At 45.5% G+C, this 18,082-nt stretch overlaps 1 protein-coding gene and 1 pseudogene across 2 annotated transcripts in view; both read right to left on the bottom strand.

Annotated features, from left to right (window-relative positions):
• Nucleotides 1-8,767, bottom strand: part of LOC307070007 (centrosomal protein of 78 kDa-like) — a 27,731-nt pseudogene extending 18,964 nt beyond the window's left edge. The window contains exons 1-6 of the transcript in view: nucleotides 8,744-8,767; nucleotides 8,347-8,419; nucleotides 7,180-7,289; nucleotides 4,776-4,950; nucleotides 2,664-2,777; nucleotides 611-674 (exon numbers count right to left, since the gene is read on the bottom strand). The product of the transcript in view is annotated as a centrosomal protein of 78 kDa-like (transcript). The remainder of the gene's footprint in view (nucleotides 1-610; nucleotides 675-2,663; nucleotides 2,778-4,775; nucleotides 4,951-7,179; nucleotides 7,290-8,346; nucleotides 8,420-8,743) is intronic.
• The window catches only part of LOC307070011 (BCL-6 corepressor-like), a 23,506-nt gene continuing 14,042 nt past the window's right edge, over nucleotides 8,619-18,082 (bottom strand). Inside the window, 6 exon segments of the mRNA XM_079728631.1 lie at nucleotides 8,619-9,111; nucleotides 10,539-10,695; nucleotides 10,854-10,931; nucleotides 11,367-11,512; nucleotides 12,663-12,829; nucleotides 17,723-17,973. Coding sequence (XP_079584757.1) covers nucleotides 8,859-9,111; nucleotides 10,539-10,695; nucleotides 10,854-10,931; nucleotides 11,367-11,512; nucleotides 12,663-12,829; nucleotides 17,723-17,973 — 1,052 coding nt within the window. The 3' untranslated portion in view covers nucleotides 8,619-8,858.

The raw sequence follows: 18,082 nt of genomic DNA, 5'->3' as shown, positions 1-18,082 counted from the left end.
ACACATCTTTTAAAAATTGTGGTAAACGACACAAAACAGAAAATTTATAATTTTAACCATTTTAAAGTGGACCGTTCAGTGATATGAAGTCAACAAAGTTTTAAAACTTTCAGAGGGCACCTGAATAAAAGATGTGTTGTCCACTGGTGATTTTAATGTATCTGGTATATAACTAAAGTCACCACAAAACTCTTTCTGGGAAATTGGCAGATCATAAACATAAAAAATTTATTTTGCTTTTTATTAAACCTTATTGTTTTGCTGTTTCAAAATTCAAATTTACTCACAAGAAAGAGTCAGTTTCATATTACATTTGGTTTCACAAATGCTGCTCCTGCTATTCATTCTTATCACCAAAAAAAAAAGACTATTTGTGACTAACGATAATATGTTACAGAAAATAAAAAGTTAAAAGGTTTTCAGTCTGCATATCTGGGAACCTAAATTAAAGCATTACACAACATTTTCAAAAACAGAAAAGCCATTTGATTTGACTAAAATCTTAGTTTTAAGATGGCAGAAAGTACCTTGATAATTTTCTTTTAAGAAAGAAAGAAAACCAAGCCATTAAAGAGAAATTCTTCCGAGAGAACTGAAACATGTTATATACCTCTGACTTGGCACTCCTTCCACCTGGAGAACTTTTTTGGTAACTGTTTTCATCACAGAATGATCTAAAGTAAAATGAATTGAAATTAGAGTAATTATTTTCCAATGAGTGGCTCTTTCCATTTAAAACCAAAAGCCAACTAATTATTGCTTTTCCCATACATTTAAATATGAAATCTATATTATATAATTATACACTTATTTCCCCCTTTGTGTATTCTAATTTCTTCCTCAGAAACCTAAGATGCCATCTTGCAGACTGCCCACAGTGGCTACTATTTTGGCAGCAGCAAAGGTCAACTTTAAACATTTTTGCATCTAAAGTGGCTTTGGATACCTTTGGATACAAAGTACAGTCTGAGCACCGTCCAGACGCTTAGATACCTAAAGAACATCTAAGATATCAAACCAGGGCATCCAAGATAACAAACCAAGTCCTGATATTCCCTCAAAAGCTGCTCCTCCCATCAGCCCCCTTCTTCTAAGTGATACTACCCAGTTGCACACATAATCATCAACGACTTGTCTCCTTGGTACTATTTCCTTCATACCTCACATCTATCTGCAGGTCTTGATAGCTACACCCTCAAAACACAACCTGAATTCAACCACTTTTCACTTGCTGCAAACTTCCAACCTAACCTAGGCCATAAACATCTCTTATTTGGAGCACTGTGATAGTCTCCTAACTGGTCTCCCTGTTCCTCTTCTTTTTTTTTTTTTTTATTGCGGTACACGGGCCTCTCACTGTTGTGGCCTCTCCCGTTGCGGAGCACAGGCTCCGGACGCGCAGGCTCAGCGGCCATGGCTCACGGGCCCAGTCGCTCCGCGGCATGTGGGATCTTCCCGGACCGGGGCACGAACCCGCGTCCCCTGCATCGGCAGGCGGATTCTCAACCACTGCGCCACCAGGGAAGCCCCCTGTTCCTCTTCTTGATCCTCCCAAGTCCCTTCTCTATACCAGGTCACCTTATTCAGATACGATTTGGATCATGCCTTGTTCCAGTTCAAACCCCTCTACTCATTTAGAATAATCCACATCTTTACTCTGGCCTTCAAGACTTTACAAGAGCAGACCCCTGGCTAGCTCCTTGACCTCATGTCATACCACACTCTTCTTCACTCGGTACTCTGCCCAGATTGGCCTCCTTGCTTTTCCTTAAATACTCTACCCACCTACATGCCTACATACTCATTGCCTCCTTGTCCTGGAATGTGCTTACTCCACATCTTCCATGGCTTGCTCCTCTCTTCATTCAGGTCTCCGTTCAAATGCCCCTTCTCCAGTGAAGCTGTCCCCTAACAAACCTATCCAATGGAGTCCTACCTGCTCTCCCTCACTCTCCTTACATTAAGATAGTTTTGCACTTCCTACTCTCTAAAATTATATTACTTCTCTGTTTACTCATTTCTATCGGATCTCCTTCACTAGAATGTAAGCTCCATGAGGGCAAGACTTTTGTCTGTCTGGTTCACTGCTTTATCCCTAGTCCCTAAACCCGTATCTGGCACACAGAAGATGATTACAAAATTACTTGTGAATCTGACAAATGAATAAAGTACTCCTGGCAAGAATTCAGAGGTTGCACAGGAACGAAATAATGCTCTTGGTGGAAGCAGGCTTAGTATCTAGGTTCACCTCTATTCAGAGTAGAGATAAGAAAAATTTACAAGTATAATTCACTTTAATTAGTACATTAGCTGCTAAAAACATAAGGGAAGTGCAACACTAGAAAAGTACAGTTGAAGCTTGAACAACATGGGCTTGAACCTCGCGGGTCCACTGACACACGCATATTTTTCAGTACATATGTACTATCGTCCTACATGATCCAAGGTTGGTTGAATCCACAGATGTGGAACCACTGACTATAAACTTATACCCAGATCTTCAACTGCGTAGGAGTCGACACCCCTAACCCCACGTTGTTCAAGGGCCAACTGGATATGATGAGGAAAGTTAAACACATTAAGTTTTAAAAAACTGTCAATACCTGAACAAATTCTTTTTGTTTTGCTATGTGTTCATCAATTTAAAAAAAGTGACCACATACCAACAAGCAGATTTTTTCTTATATCCAGAACGAGCAGAGTTCTGTTGGTTTCAAGGGCCTTTAGTAAAGCCTTTGCTCCTTCACTGGTGAGGCCGCACTGCTGCAGGTCAAGTGCTTTCGATGAAACACAAAAGGTCACTTGCTAACTCTACAGATTTAACATATAGACAACTCTCATTTTCTCACGTGTGGAAGAGTCCTGCACAAGACAAGTCATGGAAGGTTTGTAATTTGGGGTATGGAAAAAAACAGAAACATATACGCACACACATAATGCATAATCCAATTTAAAAACCTCTTCTTGGATGTGCAATGATAACCCTGGCTTTAGTACCAATAAATCACACAACATATTTTACAATTACAGAACTGAAGAATAACTGTATATAACCTATGAGCAAAAAGCATCACAAAATGAATCTCAGTTCATAATTAGCAAGGGCGGCAGGGGCATGTAAACCTCACAAGCAAAACCTGGTGGAGCTCAGAAATGCACTGCATTCTTTGGATCATGATCTTCAGCTCCAAATCACACTGGAAACTAGTTCAAAGGGGAAAACAAAATAGAAGAAATGTAATAACTGTTAGTTTTAGAGGAAAAAAAGACAAGTCTAAGAGGATACAAATAATAAAAACTTTCAACAATGTGTGAATAGAGAATACATACTAAAAACCTATCATGAAAGTATGATGGTCAAGAACCCTCGCAGTAAAAGGTCAGACAAAAACCAGAAAAACTGATCATGAATTCTAGTAGTTCTGGGGCTGAACAACCTATTCATTTAAACCAAAGGGATCATCACTAAAGCACAAGTATTAAAAACTATTACATGAAAGGAAACTATCATGAGTCTTTCGTTTAAGTGTTGTGTGGACCATCGCATTAAAATAACTGGAGTCTTTCAACACCCCCATGACACACAGAAATAGCAAGTCAGACATACGGATCTGACAGGATGTGATACAACCCTTACAAACTCTCACTACAGAAGAATGGACACAGGGTATAATTAACCAAATAGCCAAATTAATACAAACAGCCAGTAAACTGCACCAGTCAATCAAATGAATACAAAATAAAACAAAATGTGGTTATTCTCCTATCAGATGAAGCCAAGATTCTGTAAGAAAAGCCTTTAAATAATGTCTATACCCTTTGGATCCAACAACTCTCTTTCTAAGAATTTAACCCAAAGAAATAGTCAGAGATATAGGTAAGGATATATATCAGAGTACTATTTGTAACTGAAAAACTGGACAAAGCTTATATACAAGAATGGATAAGCTATGTGCACTGTGGCATATTCATATAATGGAATACTGAACAATCACAAAAAATGATGTAGGAGATGAAAATTTACTGACTTGCTAAAATGCTCATACTAAATTAATTGAAAAAAGTTATAAAATTTGGAGTAATCCCACTTGCATAGAAAATGGAGAGGTACTCATTTTTGTAGTTTTACATTTTTTTACAAGTGCTACAGGCCAGTGTTTGTGAGAGGCAGGCTTCACATCTACTGTTGGGGTGGACTACAAATTGGCATAGCCTTTCTGGGTGGTAATTTGGCCATGTGTATCAAATGTCTTAAAAATATGTCACAGTCATTCCACTTGTAGTACCTTATTCTACAGAAGTAATCCCGATGGACACAGAGATGTATATACAACGTATTCACATTGTTTCTGACAGGGAAAAGCAAACTGTCTAAATAGAATTGCAAAGAATTGATTAAACTATGGGACATCAATACGACGCAATACTACATGATACATCATTAAGTGAAAAAAGCAGGAATATGAAATAGCAAGTATACTACAATTCTACTTTTGTAATCCCTAAGTGTACATATGCATTTCTAGAAAAAAAAAGAAAGTATATACACCAAAATGAACAGTGATTATATCTGGGTATTAAAATTATAGGTAATTGTTCTCTTGTTACTCTGTATTTTCTATAAAGGATATATGCAACTCTTAGAGAAAGTTTAAAAGCAAAATAAAAGCTATCAGTACAATGAGGCTTTAAAAAAATCCTATCACAATAGTATCATGCCAAAAGCTAAGCATATTTCATATTAAAAATTCAATATTTTCAATTTTAGAATTTCCCTCTAAGCCATAAATCCTCACTAAGAGATTCTGCCAAAGCACTTGCACCCAGGTCACCAATGAGCGTGTTGCAGTTCACAGTGATGCGCCTCAAACCAGCCATGCAGTCAAGATCAGGTCTCCTGGAATGAAGACTCTCAGCCCAGGTTTCTTCATGCCTTCTGGTAGTCGGATACTTCAAAGATTTAATGGGATGAAATTAAGATGCTTGAATAAGGAAACAGGGTGTGCCTGAGTATGGCTTATTATGTCAGGGATTTACACACACACACAGATCAAGCATATATGCCAGGAGCATCAACCTGAGAAATTCAATAGTCACTTCTGGTTTACGAGTCCAGTGAGTGACCCAGATTCTGCTCGGTCAGTGATTAGATTCTAGCCACTGCATTTCCTGTTTCTGAACACTTATGTAAAGTTGGACAACTCAATTACAGTCTATGAATTATTTTCCTTATCTTCTAAGTCAGGGAATTGGTTCTAAATTCTATCTTTGCTGAGGCCCTATATTTCATCATCCTGTCCTCCAATGGCCTCCAAACACCTGACTGGGCAAACCATAAGCAAACTTTTTAATATGCATCTTATTTATTAACAAATTATATACACAAAGTTCCATACATATAATTTATGTACATGATAAACTACACAGATTTTTTAAAATAATACAAAGGTAAAAATGTTCTAATATTTTCTTTTCCTAACTCCTAAGGCATTATTTTATTTTACTTATTTTTTATAAAGATTTATTTACTTATTTGTTTGTTTGTTTGTTTGGCTGTGCCGGGTCTTTAGTTGCAGCATGCCGGATCTTTTAGTTGTGGCATGTGGGCTCTTAGTTATGGCAGGCACGTGGGATCTAGTTCCTTGAGCAGGGATCGAACCCAAGCCCCCTACATTGGGAGCACATAGTGTTAACTGCTGGACCGCCAGGGAAGTCTCAAGCATTATTTTAAAAACTATATTTACAAAATGTCTCTCATCTGCTACCTAGGGTGTGCACACCAGCTTTAGAGGCCTGGACTCTGCAGAGCCAGTTTGATGTGCCTTGGGAAAATAAGGGTTTGACATTTAAGCAAAAGTACTGTCTTGAAGACATTCAATTCTTTATATTCATAAAGTAAATTTTGGTAACAGGGAACACTGACTGTAAATGAAAAAAGTCTTATTACATTCCTGAAAAAGTAAAAGACTCAAAGTGCCTTTGTTACTCTAAAAGGAAAATCATTCGTGTCATTTTTCTATTAACAATAACTTATTAAAGTTCCAAGCAGAAACAACAGCAATCACTTACACAGTGCTTAGTATGTGCCAGGCACTATTTATACAAATAAGTGCATTTAAATCTCATAATGAGGCATAGAGGTTAAGTGATTTGCCCATGGTCACTAGCTATGAAATGGGAGAAAGGGAATTTGAACCTAGGCCATTTGGCTTCCGCACCCAAGTTCCTGACTGTTTTCTACCTCAGGGGTCAATGGACTTGCCCTGTATAGGCTCAAAGAAGTTTTCACTTTTTAAAATCTAAATTTAAACATTTCCAGATTTGTGGGCTATACAGTTTCTGTTGCAACTACTCTGCCCCACTGGTGTAGGGTGAAAGGAGCCATAACTACCATGTAAACAACGGGTGCGACTATGTTCCAGAAAAACTTCCTTTACAAAGCCAGGCGACGGGCTGGATCTGGCCCACCAGCCAGAGTTTACCTATCCCTGATCTGCACCATCAAACTATTAAAAAGCCTCATGTCAAATTATTAACTAACTTTAGGCCTAAATAGTCATTATAACCACTGTAAAGTTGTTAAGGCATTATTTTAAAAACTGTATTTACAAATTGCTGATGTACTGACTTTTATTAGTTTAAAAACTACAACAGCTAATAAACACTTGATTCATTTAAGTCTTGAAGACTAGAATGGCATAGTTTCTTCACAGTATTACAATAAAAGTTTTCAGTAAAAAAACATACATAAAAGTATTATTAGGTATTATATATTAAATCTCTTATTTCTAAAATTAAGTGGACTATCATTACTAAATGGTAGAATCCCAAACTGAAAACTGGTCATATTCTTTCAGCAAAATGAAAGCTGCGCTCACATGTATCAAAAGACAAAAATTAGGGCTTCCCTGGTGGCGCAGTGGTTGAGAGTCCGCCTGCCAATGCAGGGGACATGGGTTCGTGCCCCGGTCCAGGAAGATCCCACATGCCGCGCAGCGGCTAGGCCCGTGAGCCATGGCCGCTGAGCCTGCGCGTCCAGAGCCTGTGCTCCGCAACGGGAGAGGCCACAACAGTACCACACACACACAGAAAAAAGACAAAAATTAACTGCCTTCTGTATCAATATATTAATGTGTTTCAATCACATATGTTTTCATGAAAGTTTAAACATAAAATCACCTTTAAGATCTAGGCCATGTGATGTGCTCCTTGCCATGTCAGAATACACCCCATGACGTTTACTTAACTTGTCTTAGGTGTGATAGAATTCTTTATACCTTGACAAATAACTAAAAGGAAAAAAAAAAAAAACCCCACACACAATAAGATGAAGAGCCTATACATTTGTCAATCTTGACTTATTTGCTTTTCTTGAGTCAGTTGGAAGTTTATAGCCACATTCTCAAAATCATTAACTACAATCTTCCCAAACAGGTAATTGACGAACAGATGCATTCTAAAACTTGTCAGTAACAAAGTGCTATTCCAGTTTACAGCAACAGTTTAATTCTATTTAGATACTAAAACTGAATACACTGAATACTGCAAACTTTATTCCCAACCACTCAGCAAAGTACTACATACCTTTTCAGATATAGGGAAAAAAAGAAAAAAGAGAAAAAGCATACGATTCTTCCTATTTTCATTTCCAAAGATACATCCCAATCTTAATGATCAATCAGAGATTTAAACGTCAACTATAAACCCAGTATACTGCTGCTATGCAGTGTACTAGAGCAATAGAAGAGAGAGGACCTCAAACCCTCTGTTCCCTCAAATTCAAAGGCAGGCTTCCTGACCCCTCCAGACCACTACTGGACACAGGGAAGGCACACTAATGTTTCAGGACCCCAACCAACAGTCACCTGCTTTGTGATTACTTCCATGACACACCCTCACCAACACCACTGAGTTTGCTGCTCCTACGGGACGTTACATGTATTTCCTATTTTAACACATACCACAGTGCATCATAATTATGATTGCAGATAGATGTTCTAACAATTTAAAGAGAATGATGACTTTTTTGCTCTTTACATCTTGCTATTTCCCGTCCCATAATATTTCTTGAAGCGAAACCATAAAATATAGACAAACACAAAAAACAGAAAATATACAAAACGTGTGCTTTGCACCTTAACGCAAACTTAAGTAAAATTAGTTCTGACAGTATCCAGCATGACAAACTTCCATGGTACAAATGAGAATGGACCAAGGTTTGAGCAGGTACAGGAGACAATCCAGGCATGAACACCACCAAGGAAAGGTAGACAGGAAGTAACATGGTGTGTAGGAAATCACGAGACCAGTCTGATGGGAAGAGACTTAAACAAGACTGAAACTCACTTTCTAAACCTCCATCTCCAACTGGACAATTCGCAGGACACAGGTGCACCAAAGTGGCCAATTTATTCAATCCCTTTAATATGGAGGAAGAGTTTAAAATTTTACTGGTTTAATTTGCCCCAAAAGCAACTCTCAACAGTTATGGCCTCTGTCGTCGGAGCTTTGTATGAAATTAAGTCAAAGTGTGGAGCTCCTTTGCCTTTTTTTTTTCTCCTTAAAAAAGAAAAGAAACAATTGTTCCGAGTAAAAACAAACATATTCCAAAGCATGTGTACATTGAAAAGTAAAGAAACTTTATTAACAACTTCATAAAAACTGACTTAAAATTTTAAAAAGAAAAAAACATGTTTTGAAGTCCTTCCGACTGGAGTCGTGTCTCATAGTGTCCTTTCTTTACAGAATTAGTCGTATTAGGACACATATGCACAAGGATTAACACCATGACACACTGTACACGGCGGGCCCCAGCGAGCTCACCAGTCGTCGTCTGAGTCCAGGTCTCTGGGGAGGATTCACTCCACGGATGAGCCCAGCAGAGTCTGAAGCTCGTTCGTGAACTCCACCAGATCTAAGAGCTCCTTACTTTCTGGATTACAGGACTCCAGGTCTTTGGGGCAAGAGAATAAGAGACTTGCTGACACTTGCCGGCAGAACTCGGCCTCCGCGATGGTGACAATTTCCACATTTGGGAAATTGCAGCGGAATATGCAGGAGGACATTTGCAGTTTCTTGAGCAGGTCTGAGAGCAACAGCCAGTTACGAGGCCTACACCAGAGAAAGGACAGTGGTTTGAGTTTCCGGCAAAATTAGAGGCGCTCCCAACTATGAACTACCCGTCTCCTGGCGGTGAAAGGGCCTGCCACTTCCACTTTGATTACCCCACCCCCACCCCACTTCTCACTGTCCTTAGAAGATCTACTTCTTCTTTTTTTTTTTTTAAATTTTATTTATTTATTTATTTTCGGCTGCGCTGGGCCTGTTGCGGCGCACAGGCTTTCTCTAGTTGTGGCTCGCGGGCTCTAGAGCGCAGGCTCAGTAGCTGTGGCGCACGGGCTTAGTTGCTCCGTGGCATGTGGGATCTTCCCGGACCAGGGCTTGAACCTGTGTCCCCTGAACTGGCAGGCGGATCCTTAACCACTGTGCCACCAGGGAAGCCCGGAAGATCTACTTCTAGCGGGGGAACTCTGGACTCATGTGCATGTGTTAAGAGCCCACCTAGGGCGGATCAGCCAACTTAGACAAAAGCAGGAGCAGCGCCCCTGAACGAGCCTCGTTGCAGGCCACCCCAGTGCTGCCTTGGCTCTGGTCACAACTCAGGTCACCCCTCTCCAAGTAAGTGCACCCCGTTCTAGTCACTGGGGAAAACCAGTCTGTATGCCAACCCAAGGGAGATGGCAAACACCTCTTTGACCTCTCCTCTCCTCCGGCCCTCACGGAGAGAGGATGAGAAACACTCGAGGTCACCTGGCTTTCCTTTCCTTTCCCACACCTCCAACCCGCCCCTCAATGCTGCCGGGAGTGAGGCTTTTTCGAGAAGGGAGGTGGTACAATCCTTCCTGGTACCCTGCCACGCTTTATGATCTCTATCCCGAATACAATGTCACCACAAAGGCAGACACGTTCCCAGCCTCAGAGTCCAAGGAGGATGCTACTCCTTAAGCACTGGGGTCAACACACAGCAGAGCAAGCTCTCCTGATGTGTTCACTCCGAAGGGTTGGTCATGGGGCACAGTGGCCCGACCGTGGGGACAAGACTCGATCTAAGCAAATCTGAAGACACATAAGATGCCAGGTGCCACATACGGCTTTCTCTAATCTTATACGAGAAGAGGGTACACATCAGTATCGTCCCGTGGACCTCACGCGCCTTGGAAGGCCCCTATGGTAGCCGTTTGGGGAGGATCCCTTCCCCAAGAGTTTACTGACTGAAACTGTGCAATTGCAGTCGCTGACTCCCGTGTCCTTTGGGCTCTAGGGGTGTGTTCCAATGAGGGCAGTTGGCTGGGGAGCCCTCCCACCCCCCAAACTTTTCTGGAAAAGTTCCACTGCATTATGTGAGGTCGGTGGACACTTGGTGAGGAATTCACTCACCCCCCAACCCATCCACCCTCATCTGCTGAAGGGGACTTCTAACTCCTGCCACCCCACAGAGCAGCTGGGCTGGCTCTCGACCACACGCTGGCCACGCTCACCCCTCAGCGACGGACACCTGGACGTTATAACACGGCAAAAGGGGGTCTTCGGAAAATTCAGATTCCAATAGGTCACCATAGGCCTCGTTGCTGCCATCCTGGTCCTCCGGTCCTGGGGGATTTGCTAAAACATCGTAACCACTTTCATCATCTGGTTCTAAACGGGGGGGCAAACAAGAGAGAGGTCAGTAAGCTGGAGCAAGATTCCAGCTGTTCGCCAAAAAGGACCCTGGAAAAATTCTTTCCCAAGCAAGTCCTGCTCACAGCACCACCCCCACCCCCACAAGCCCAACTGAAACGAACAAGGCTGCTCACCACACACACAGCTGCCAGAGAACTCCGAAGAGCAACCGGGGCTACCGTCGTCAGGAACCTGCAGGTTATTTAAACAGTCTGGAGAGAGAGGGGGAGAGAGAGAGAGAGAGAGAAACAAGATAACGCCTGCTGGTAAGAGGCAAATGCTGCTGGAGTTCGGGAACATCTCACGCTGGGGCTGGTGTCACCTCCTGATAAGTCCCACTGCACACGCCTCCAGGTATCTGACTGAAACCTCCCCACGCGTCCACCCGCCTTCCTGAGGGACTGCCCGCCTCACCGCCCCAGCCTGCCAAACAAAAGCTAGCCCGGCTAGCTAAGAGTTTTCCAGCCCCCCACCTCGCAAAACTCAAAGTATGTATCTCTTCTTTGACAGACTAACGTTGGGCCGCTTTTCCCAGTAAAGGGTCACTTAGAGTAAACGGGGGGTGGGGGTAGGGGGAACCCAGGTGAAAGGCTGTGAAGTCACCGTCTAGATGCTTGAACAAGACCGTGTCTTGACCTCTGCTGTACCTGTTAAAAACTTCTCCAGAAGTTCGCTGTGGTTCACTTTCTTGATGGTTCTACCTGAGTATGTAGCCAGGGTAGGATCAGCACCGTAGGAGAGGAGCAAGCGGACAATTTCGAGATGATCATTCTTGACAGCATCGTGGAGAGGCCTAGGAGAGGTGCGGGGGATTACACCCGTGCACGCGACGCTTGCTTCTAAGGACACGGGGCAAAATCGAGCGTGTGCGGCCAAGCCTCAGAGGCGCGCTATTTCACCGAGGAGGTGAGTGTACGGTCGCTGCGACAAATTACTCTGTTATTTCAACACATAACCCTTTACGGGACAGGTGAAAGGACCATCTCAGGCCTAATTCTTCAATGCACATCTCTCTTAATGCATGGCCCAAGGAGGAACTCAGGCCACGATGAAAACGTTTCCAATGAACTTAAATAGTGACAGACTGTAAGAAGGTAACGTACGGCGGGGTGGGGGGAAGAACCCCAGCACCACGGAAGCAGATACGACAAGCCATTGTTACACCATTACAAACAAAACCCAAAAAGTGCAGTTTGTAAAAGAAACTAGGGGCAAAGCGGAACCTCTCCTGAAACCAACTTGGAGATGCGTGATCAACCCTCTCGCCCAGAAGCAGTCGACAGGCAGGGCGAGTTCTCAGGAGGATACAGAGTCCTCCTGCCCGTGTCCGCTGGGGTCAGGAACACTGTCCGCAGTCCCATCCAGAAAGGATGCTATTTGGAAACCATGAACCACCAAATACCTTACGGTTTTGCTAATTTTATGACTGTCAGGAAAGCCCCAGTGCCCTGCCTCGTGGTGGCATCCCAGGTACAACCGGGAAGATGCTTGGGCTGACTCAGACCTGGGCCTCTGGCCAATAAACCGAGGTCAAGGACAGAGTGGGGGCCAGGCCCGGGGATGTGGGTGGACACGGCAGGTCCTATCAAGCCAGTTGCCACTGGACCTGTCTGTACTCCTGCAACTTTCAACTCACATATATGTTCAAGATTGAGATTCAACAGACGCTGGTGAAGAGTCCAGGGTCTTAAAAGAGAACACCCCTGATTATTCATGCAGGCTCAACATTTTCAGGGACTTCTGTCCATAAGAGCGTCACAGAGTTTTAAAGTTCTATGTAAATTTGCCAGAAAGATCTGTCCGATTCCATTCTAGAGGACTCCGCCATCAGTGTGCTTACAAGGCACTCACTCTCCATCTTTCCTTCTGGGGTTCCCCGCACACCCTGAGAACCACTGCCTATGCCCCAGCAGGGCCAGGCCAAGAGCAAGACCGCCACTGACCCGGTTCCATCCTGGGCACTGCAGTTGACATTGGCGCCATATTCAAGGAGGTGTCGTACGATGTTGAGCCGACCTCTTGCACAAGCCTCGTGCAGGGCACAGTAACCCGCGTTGTCGCGGTGGTTCACATCACAAATCTTGTTCTCCAGGCAGTACAAGACCACTTCCTATGGGGAGAGGAGAGGAGAGGAGAGGAGATACCATCAGACACCATACAGTGAACCTTGTAAGCGTGACCTCCCCATAGCTTGGCGGTGCCCACTTTCAAAGGCATACATCCTTGGGGCCAAAAGCCCACCATGGCGCGGGCAGGCGGCAGGCATCCTGGTGGGGGGCGAGAGTGCGTGAGAAGGGCTTGGAGATGCAGACAGTGTTGTCTAAGGCTCTGCTGCACCAGTGGCCTGGCCATGGGCAAGTTACCCTTGAACTTCTCCAAGCTTCCACAGGGCTGCTGAGAGGACGCATTCGGATAGCGATTCGGATAGCGATGAAAGCCCTCAGCCCAGGGGCCGACATGACCAGTACAGAGGTGTCACGGCTGCTAACATCTTAGATGACACATTGCCAAGCACAGACCATTCTCACTTGATGGGTCTGTTCAGTCAGTGGCAGTGGACGATAACACAAGTTTAGATAAAAGTATGGATGACCAACACTTAAAGAGAGCTTAAATCAGCCAGAGAACATTCCCCAGCTTAGAGAAGCAGGGACACCCAGGTCAGCTACATCCTCGCACCCCTTGTTAAGACCCCAAATCAGACCCTGGGCCTCAGATGCTCTTGTCTGTACGTTAAGTGGAGTTAAAGAGAAGCTCTCTCCCTCCATCCTCGAGGAATGACACAAAATGCCTCCAATAACCCCACCCTCTATTTTGCCTCACTCCACCCTCTCGAGTAAATATGAAAATTTTAGACTGATTCTGCCCCAAGTTAATGACAGGAACCTGATACACCACAGGCTGCAACCTCCACATTTCAAGAATCAAATAAAACGTTCACCCCCGCCCCCGGAGATGTTCTGTGTCAACACTGTGCATTAGAATCACTGTTATTAACCTTATTTCTTTGGCTTGTTAAAATATTAATATGAACCACTCTCAGTAAGCAGAGCAGGAATTTATTCAATGTTTTATTACCTTAAGAAAGTTTTCAGACACATCGAAAGCATTTGCCACCAGAAAACACGTTATACTGTTTATACTGGGTAAGTCGTGCCCAGCAGAGAGCCGTCAGGTTCTGAGAGCTGGGAGTAGGCAGAACGTGCATGTGGCCTAAAACATGGTCTGCAGGGTAAGGGGGGATGGGATGGGGTCAGAACAGGCCTCCTTGTGACATCTCTCAGGTAACTCATCTGTTAAACCTAAAACGGGGGTCATTCTAGCCGCCCATAAGTGCGAGATGGGTTCTGTAAAACCTTTTATGCCCTTTGGAGGACACGCCAATCAAAGGTGACCACTCACTTGGGAGCGAACTAGAATGTTCCATTTGCTTACCACGTGAACCCAATGGGGCATGCTGGTAAACCTGGCCATCGGTGCCCTGTTACTTCAGGTCACTGCAGCAGCTCCCTTCCAAAACAAGAGGAGGAAGAGAAAAGGCACACCCACGAATGCGTTTCTCCGTTTACATCCCAACCTGCCAGAAAGCCCACAATCCTCTGGGCTCCCAGGCCACCTGCCCCGAGCCCTGGTATCCAGGATACCGCATGAAGCTGCTGCTCTTTTAGCAGGCCCTCACTAGCCAGACTTGAGTGGACGGCTGCAAGCTAATGAGTTGTGTGCCCCAGCCAGGGAGAGGCCCTGTCACGTGGCTCTGGGATCAGGTCTGAACGCCACCAACTGCTGTGCACACATCAATTTACTCAACCCAGGGTTTATTTGCTGTGACAATCATGGCCTTCACCTGGAAACCTTCATCACTACTAGGGCAGATTCAAGGGTACCTAGAAATGAAAGGCCGTCCAAGCTGATGGGTAAGTCAACTCTCTTCTCCTGGAAGATGGCAGCAAAGGCAGCAGTAGCCCCATGGCCAGGTCAGACTTTTTGCCACAAGCTGTCCTAACTCAACCACGTTGATCCCACTATTTACACAGTGCTTCTCATTTCCCCAGATGAGGACGTCTTCTGTCACCCATAGGAACCCAGGAGATAGCAGGAAAGGAAGGCAGTACTATCCTCATTCAACACTTGCAAACTGAGGCCCAGAGATATTAAACCCCAAGTTCAATTTACATGAAGTACTAGACCTATAACTCAGGTCTTTGGTACCTGGTCAGCTGGGAAGATTCAAAAGGCCCAAGAGGGCCCCCCAGTTAGAGGGATGCAATCCAGCTGTGACGAGCATCCCACAGGCCTTCTCTGTTGGGGGTCAAGTGGGCTAACTACACTCTCCTAGCTAGGAGGGTGAAGGCCTCTAAATGGATGGCAACCATCGCCACCAACACTTTCTCTAACTGAAAGGTGAAGAGGCGGGGCGAGTCTGTCGACGCAACACATTCCTTGGTTTATTTTCTCCGCTAGAAATAAACGGGAGTGTCTGAAGGGCAGCCCAGCCATTCCCGAGCAAAGTCAAACTGCTTTTGTCGGACAGCTCTCTGTTCAGCGGCTATAAGCCGAATGCCATTACCCGCAAAATGTAACCATAAAGGCCATAAGCCCGCCGTTGTTAGTTAATTAAATGCCTCATTAACTTTTTAAAAAACATGACTTATTCAATTCATAGAAAATTTAACCATCACCGCTAAAGGCACAAGCATGTGGTTGCACACTGGCGTTTTAGCCTAAGAAATAGAAGCCTTTTTCCCAGGAGGGAAAGGTTTGAGGTCTTTGACCACGCAAGTGATCTATTTAACGCGGATCTGAAGCCAGAGTGTGTTTCTAAACTTCCAGAACCAGATTATCATGACATAAAGCTCAGACAGCCTTTATACTGCACATGGTATCTTTGGCTAAGCAGAAGAAAATAACCAAGAATGCTGAAGACAAAACTTCAGGAAAACCCTCCCAAACCACACCCTTATCTGGTTAAGCAAACTGTCCTTCAATTTTAAAAGGTTTAAGCTGCCGCATCTCCCAACTGGGCCATCGTCCCAACATTTAAAATTCTGCCCAGACAAATCCCAGAAAGTTGGATTCAAAGTTGAAAGCGTTCATCTACTTGTCACAATGTTCAGCATCATCACTGGTGATCTGTGGAATCTACATATTGAAATTTACATTTGAAGAAAAAAACAAATCCGACCCTAAACATTCCCAAGGCTTCCTGTGCAATCAAAGGCCAGGTAGCCTAAAAAAGTATGGATCAAGTGCCCCTTGGTCCAGGCCTCAGTGCCACCAAACCAAAATGGAAACTGTCTTAGAGGACCAACGAGGGTCTTTTGACGTCTCTGGTCCCAAAGGGAGGCTGCTGGAAATGATGCCAAGTTCACAGGTGGGGCTCGGAGCCCCGCCCTCCACGGCGGGTGCAGCAGCACCCCGTCCCCCCATCTCCAGCATTTGCTGGAAGCGGGAGTCTACTTTCTCAACCCTAACCCAAAAGTTGGGGTTAGGGGTCTCCCCCCCACCTCCAGCGTTTGCTGGAAGCAAGGAGACTATCTTCTCAACCACGGGGGGTCTAGCTCAACACTATGTGCAACATCTGCTCTGTCCTCCTAGGCGCCCGCTCTCAGCTCTTGGGAAACCAACTGGGTGCTCCTTGGACTTCACCTGCAAGTAACTGCGCTAACTCCCAGAAAGTGCTCTCTAGCTAATGGAGAGGTCTCCAAGAGACGTGTAGATATAAACAACAGCACATTCAACCCACAACAACAGCAACAAAAACACCCCCAAACTAAGCATAGCCCTAGTGCTTCCAACTTCCCACCCACAGTCATGCCTTAGGGCCAAGGCAGGCACACTTCCAAGGGCTCACGGCACTATGGACCGGGGTGGGGGGACACGACAGGAGACGGGGGACAGGGGCACAGAGCTGGCTGAGGGTGTGGGCGCCAGGGCTCCGGGCCAGCCTGGGTCCTGCCACCCCAGTGCTCAGCCACACCTCCACGCTCAGCCTGCTGCACCGCGTTTTACTGTCACCATTCAACTCCCAGAGGGCTGATGCCAGCACAGAAAAATGCCTTTGCCCTGTGGGCTATTACATCACAATTGCTACTGACAAGTATGGTGGGGGAACTGCACAGGGCAGAGAGAGTCATCTGTCTCACAGAGGTTTTGAACTGTAAAAAGGGCAATTCCAGTGTGAGCCAGTCTTGCTGAGGAGCATAGTGGGCTGTGGAGCACTTCTGGATTGCTACCTGTACGGGTATCAGCTAACCCCTCTGAGGCTCAGTTTCCTCATCCGAGAGTGGGCTAGTACTCGTTACTCCCAAGTGAAGATGTTAAAAGGGTGAAAGGAGTTACTACAGATCACACGGGCTTAGGCAGACATCAGCTATCTTTCTATGTTGCTCTAGCAATAGAGGCTATCACTGTCATCAGCCGTGCTGGCTTGGGATACAGCAGTGTGGACAGGGAGTTTTGGGCAAGGCTCAACCGCTGCTCCCTGCCCATCAGCCCTCGGCTCCCGCGCCCTCTCAGAAAGAGACTGCTCAGGTCTGCCCCACTCCCACCCCTACTCTGCACAGACACTTCCCACCCGCTACCCCACAGGGGCATCACTCTGCCCCAAACAGCACAAGTTAGTAGAGCTAATAACTACTCTCCTTCTTGCTAGTCAGAATCCAAAAGGGCTCATTAAAATTCCCCTGGTCGCCAAGCCCTGGGTAAGGTCAGATTTTATATCAGAGATAAGTGAGCCGGGCTGGCCGAAGCAGCCTACCTGCCTGAACGGGAACGGAACATCAGAGAGGCCTGCCTTTCTTTTCACACCACGACTGAACAAGCCACCAAAGAGCCCGCAGTGTGAGCAGGGCCAACGCAAACACCCTGCTGGAACACCCAGCCCAGCCCGCCACGTGGAGGGGGCTGGGCTCTGAGACCCAACCCCATCCCCAGCCAGTGTGTCCCCCACCCAAGGAGCAGCAGCCGGCGGATCCTGATCCGGGGCACCCACAAGGATGCTCACCTCGTAGCCAAGCCGGGAGGCCTGCTGTAGGAGGGTCTCGCCCGCGTTCTTATTGACAATAAGTCTCCGCGCTTCTGGTGGCATCGGGCGGGACTGGGTGGTCTCTGGAGGGGAGCTTGAGCATGTCCGCTGCGAGGCCTGGGAAGATGGTAACAATTGCTTCAAACGGTCCAAGGGCTTCTGGTCCTGCTTGGCCGGCGAAAGATCATAGTCGGAACTGGGCTCAGGCCGCTCCTGAGTGGAGGAAAGCACTTTTCCTCCTCTCTGTCTGAGGGAGGGGGGGCGCGAGGAAGGGGCTGCATTTTTACTCGCTGGAAACTTCACCACCACCCAGGAGACAGGTCCCCTAGGAAGGGGCAG

This window comes from Hyperoodon ampullatus (assembly GCF_949752795.1).
Source record: "Hyperoodon ampullatus genome assembly, contig: scaffold_453, whole genome shotgun sequence".
In the NCBI taxonomy this organism is placed as follows: domain Eukaryota; kingdom Metazoa; phylum Chordata; class Mammalia; order Artiodactyla; family Ziphiidae; genus Hyperoodon; species Hyperoodon ampullatus.
Note: the sequence above shows the minus strand (reverse complement) of the source record. Positions and strands in the feature narration are given on the sequence as shown.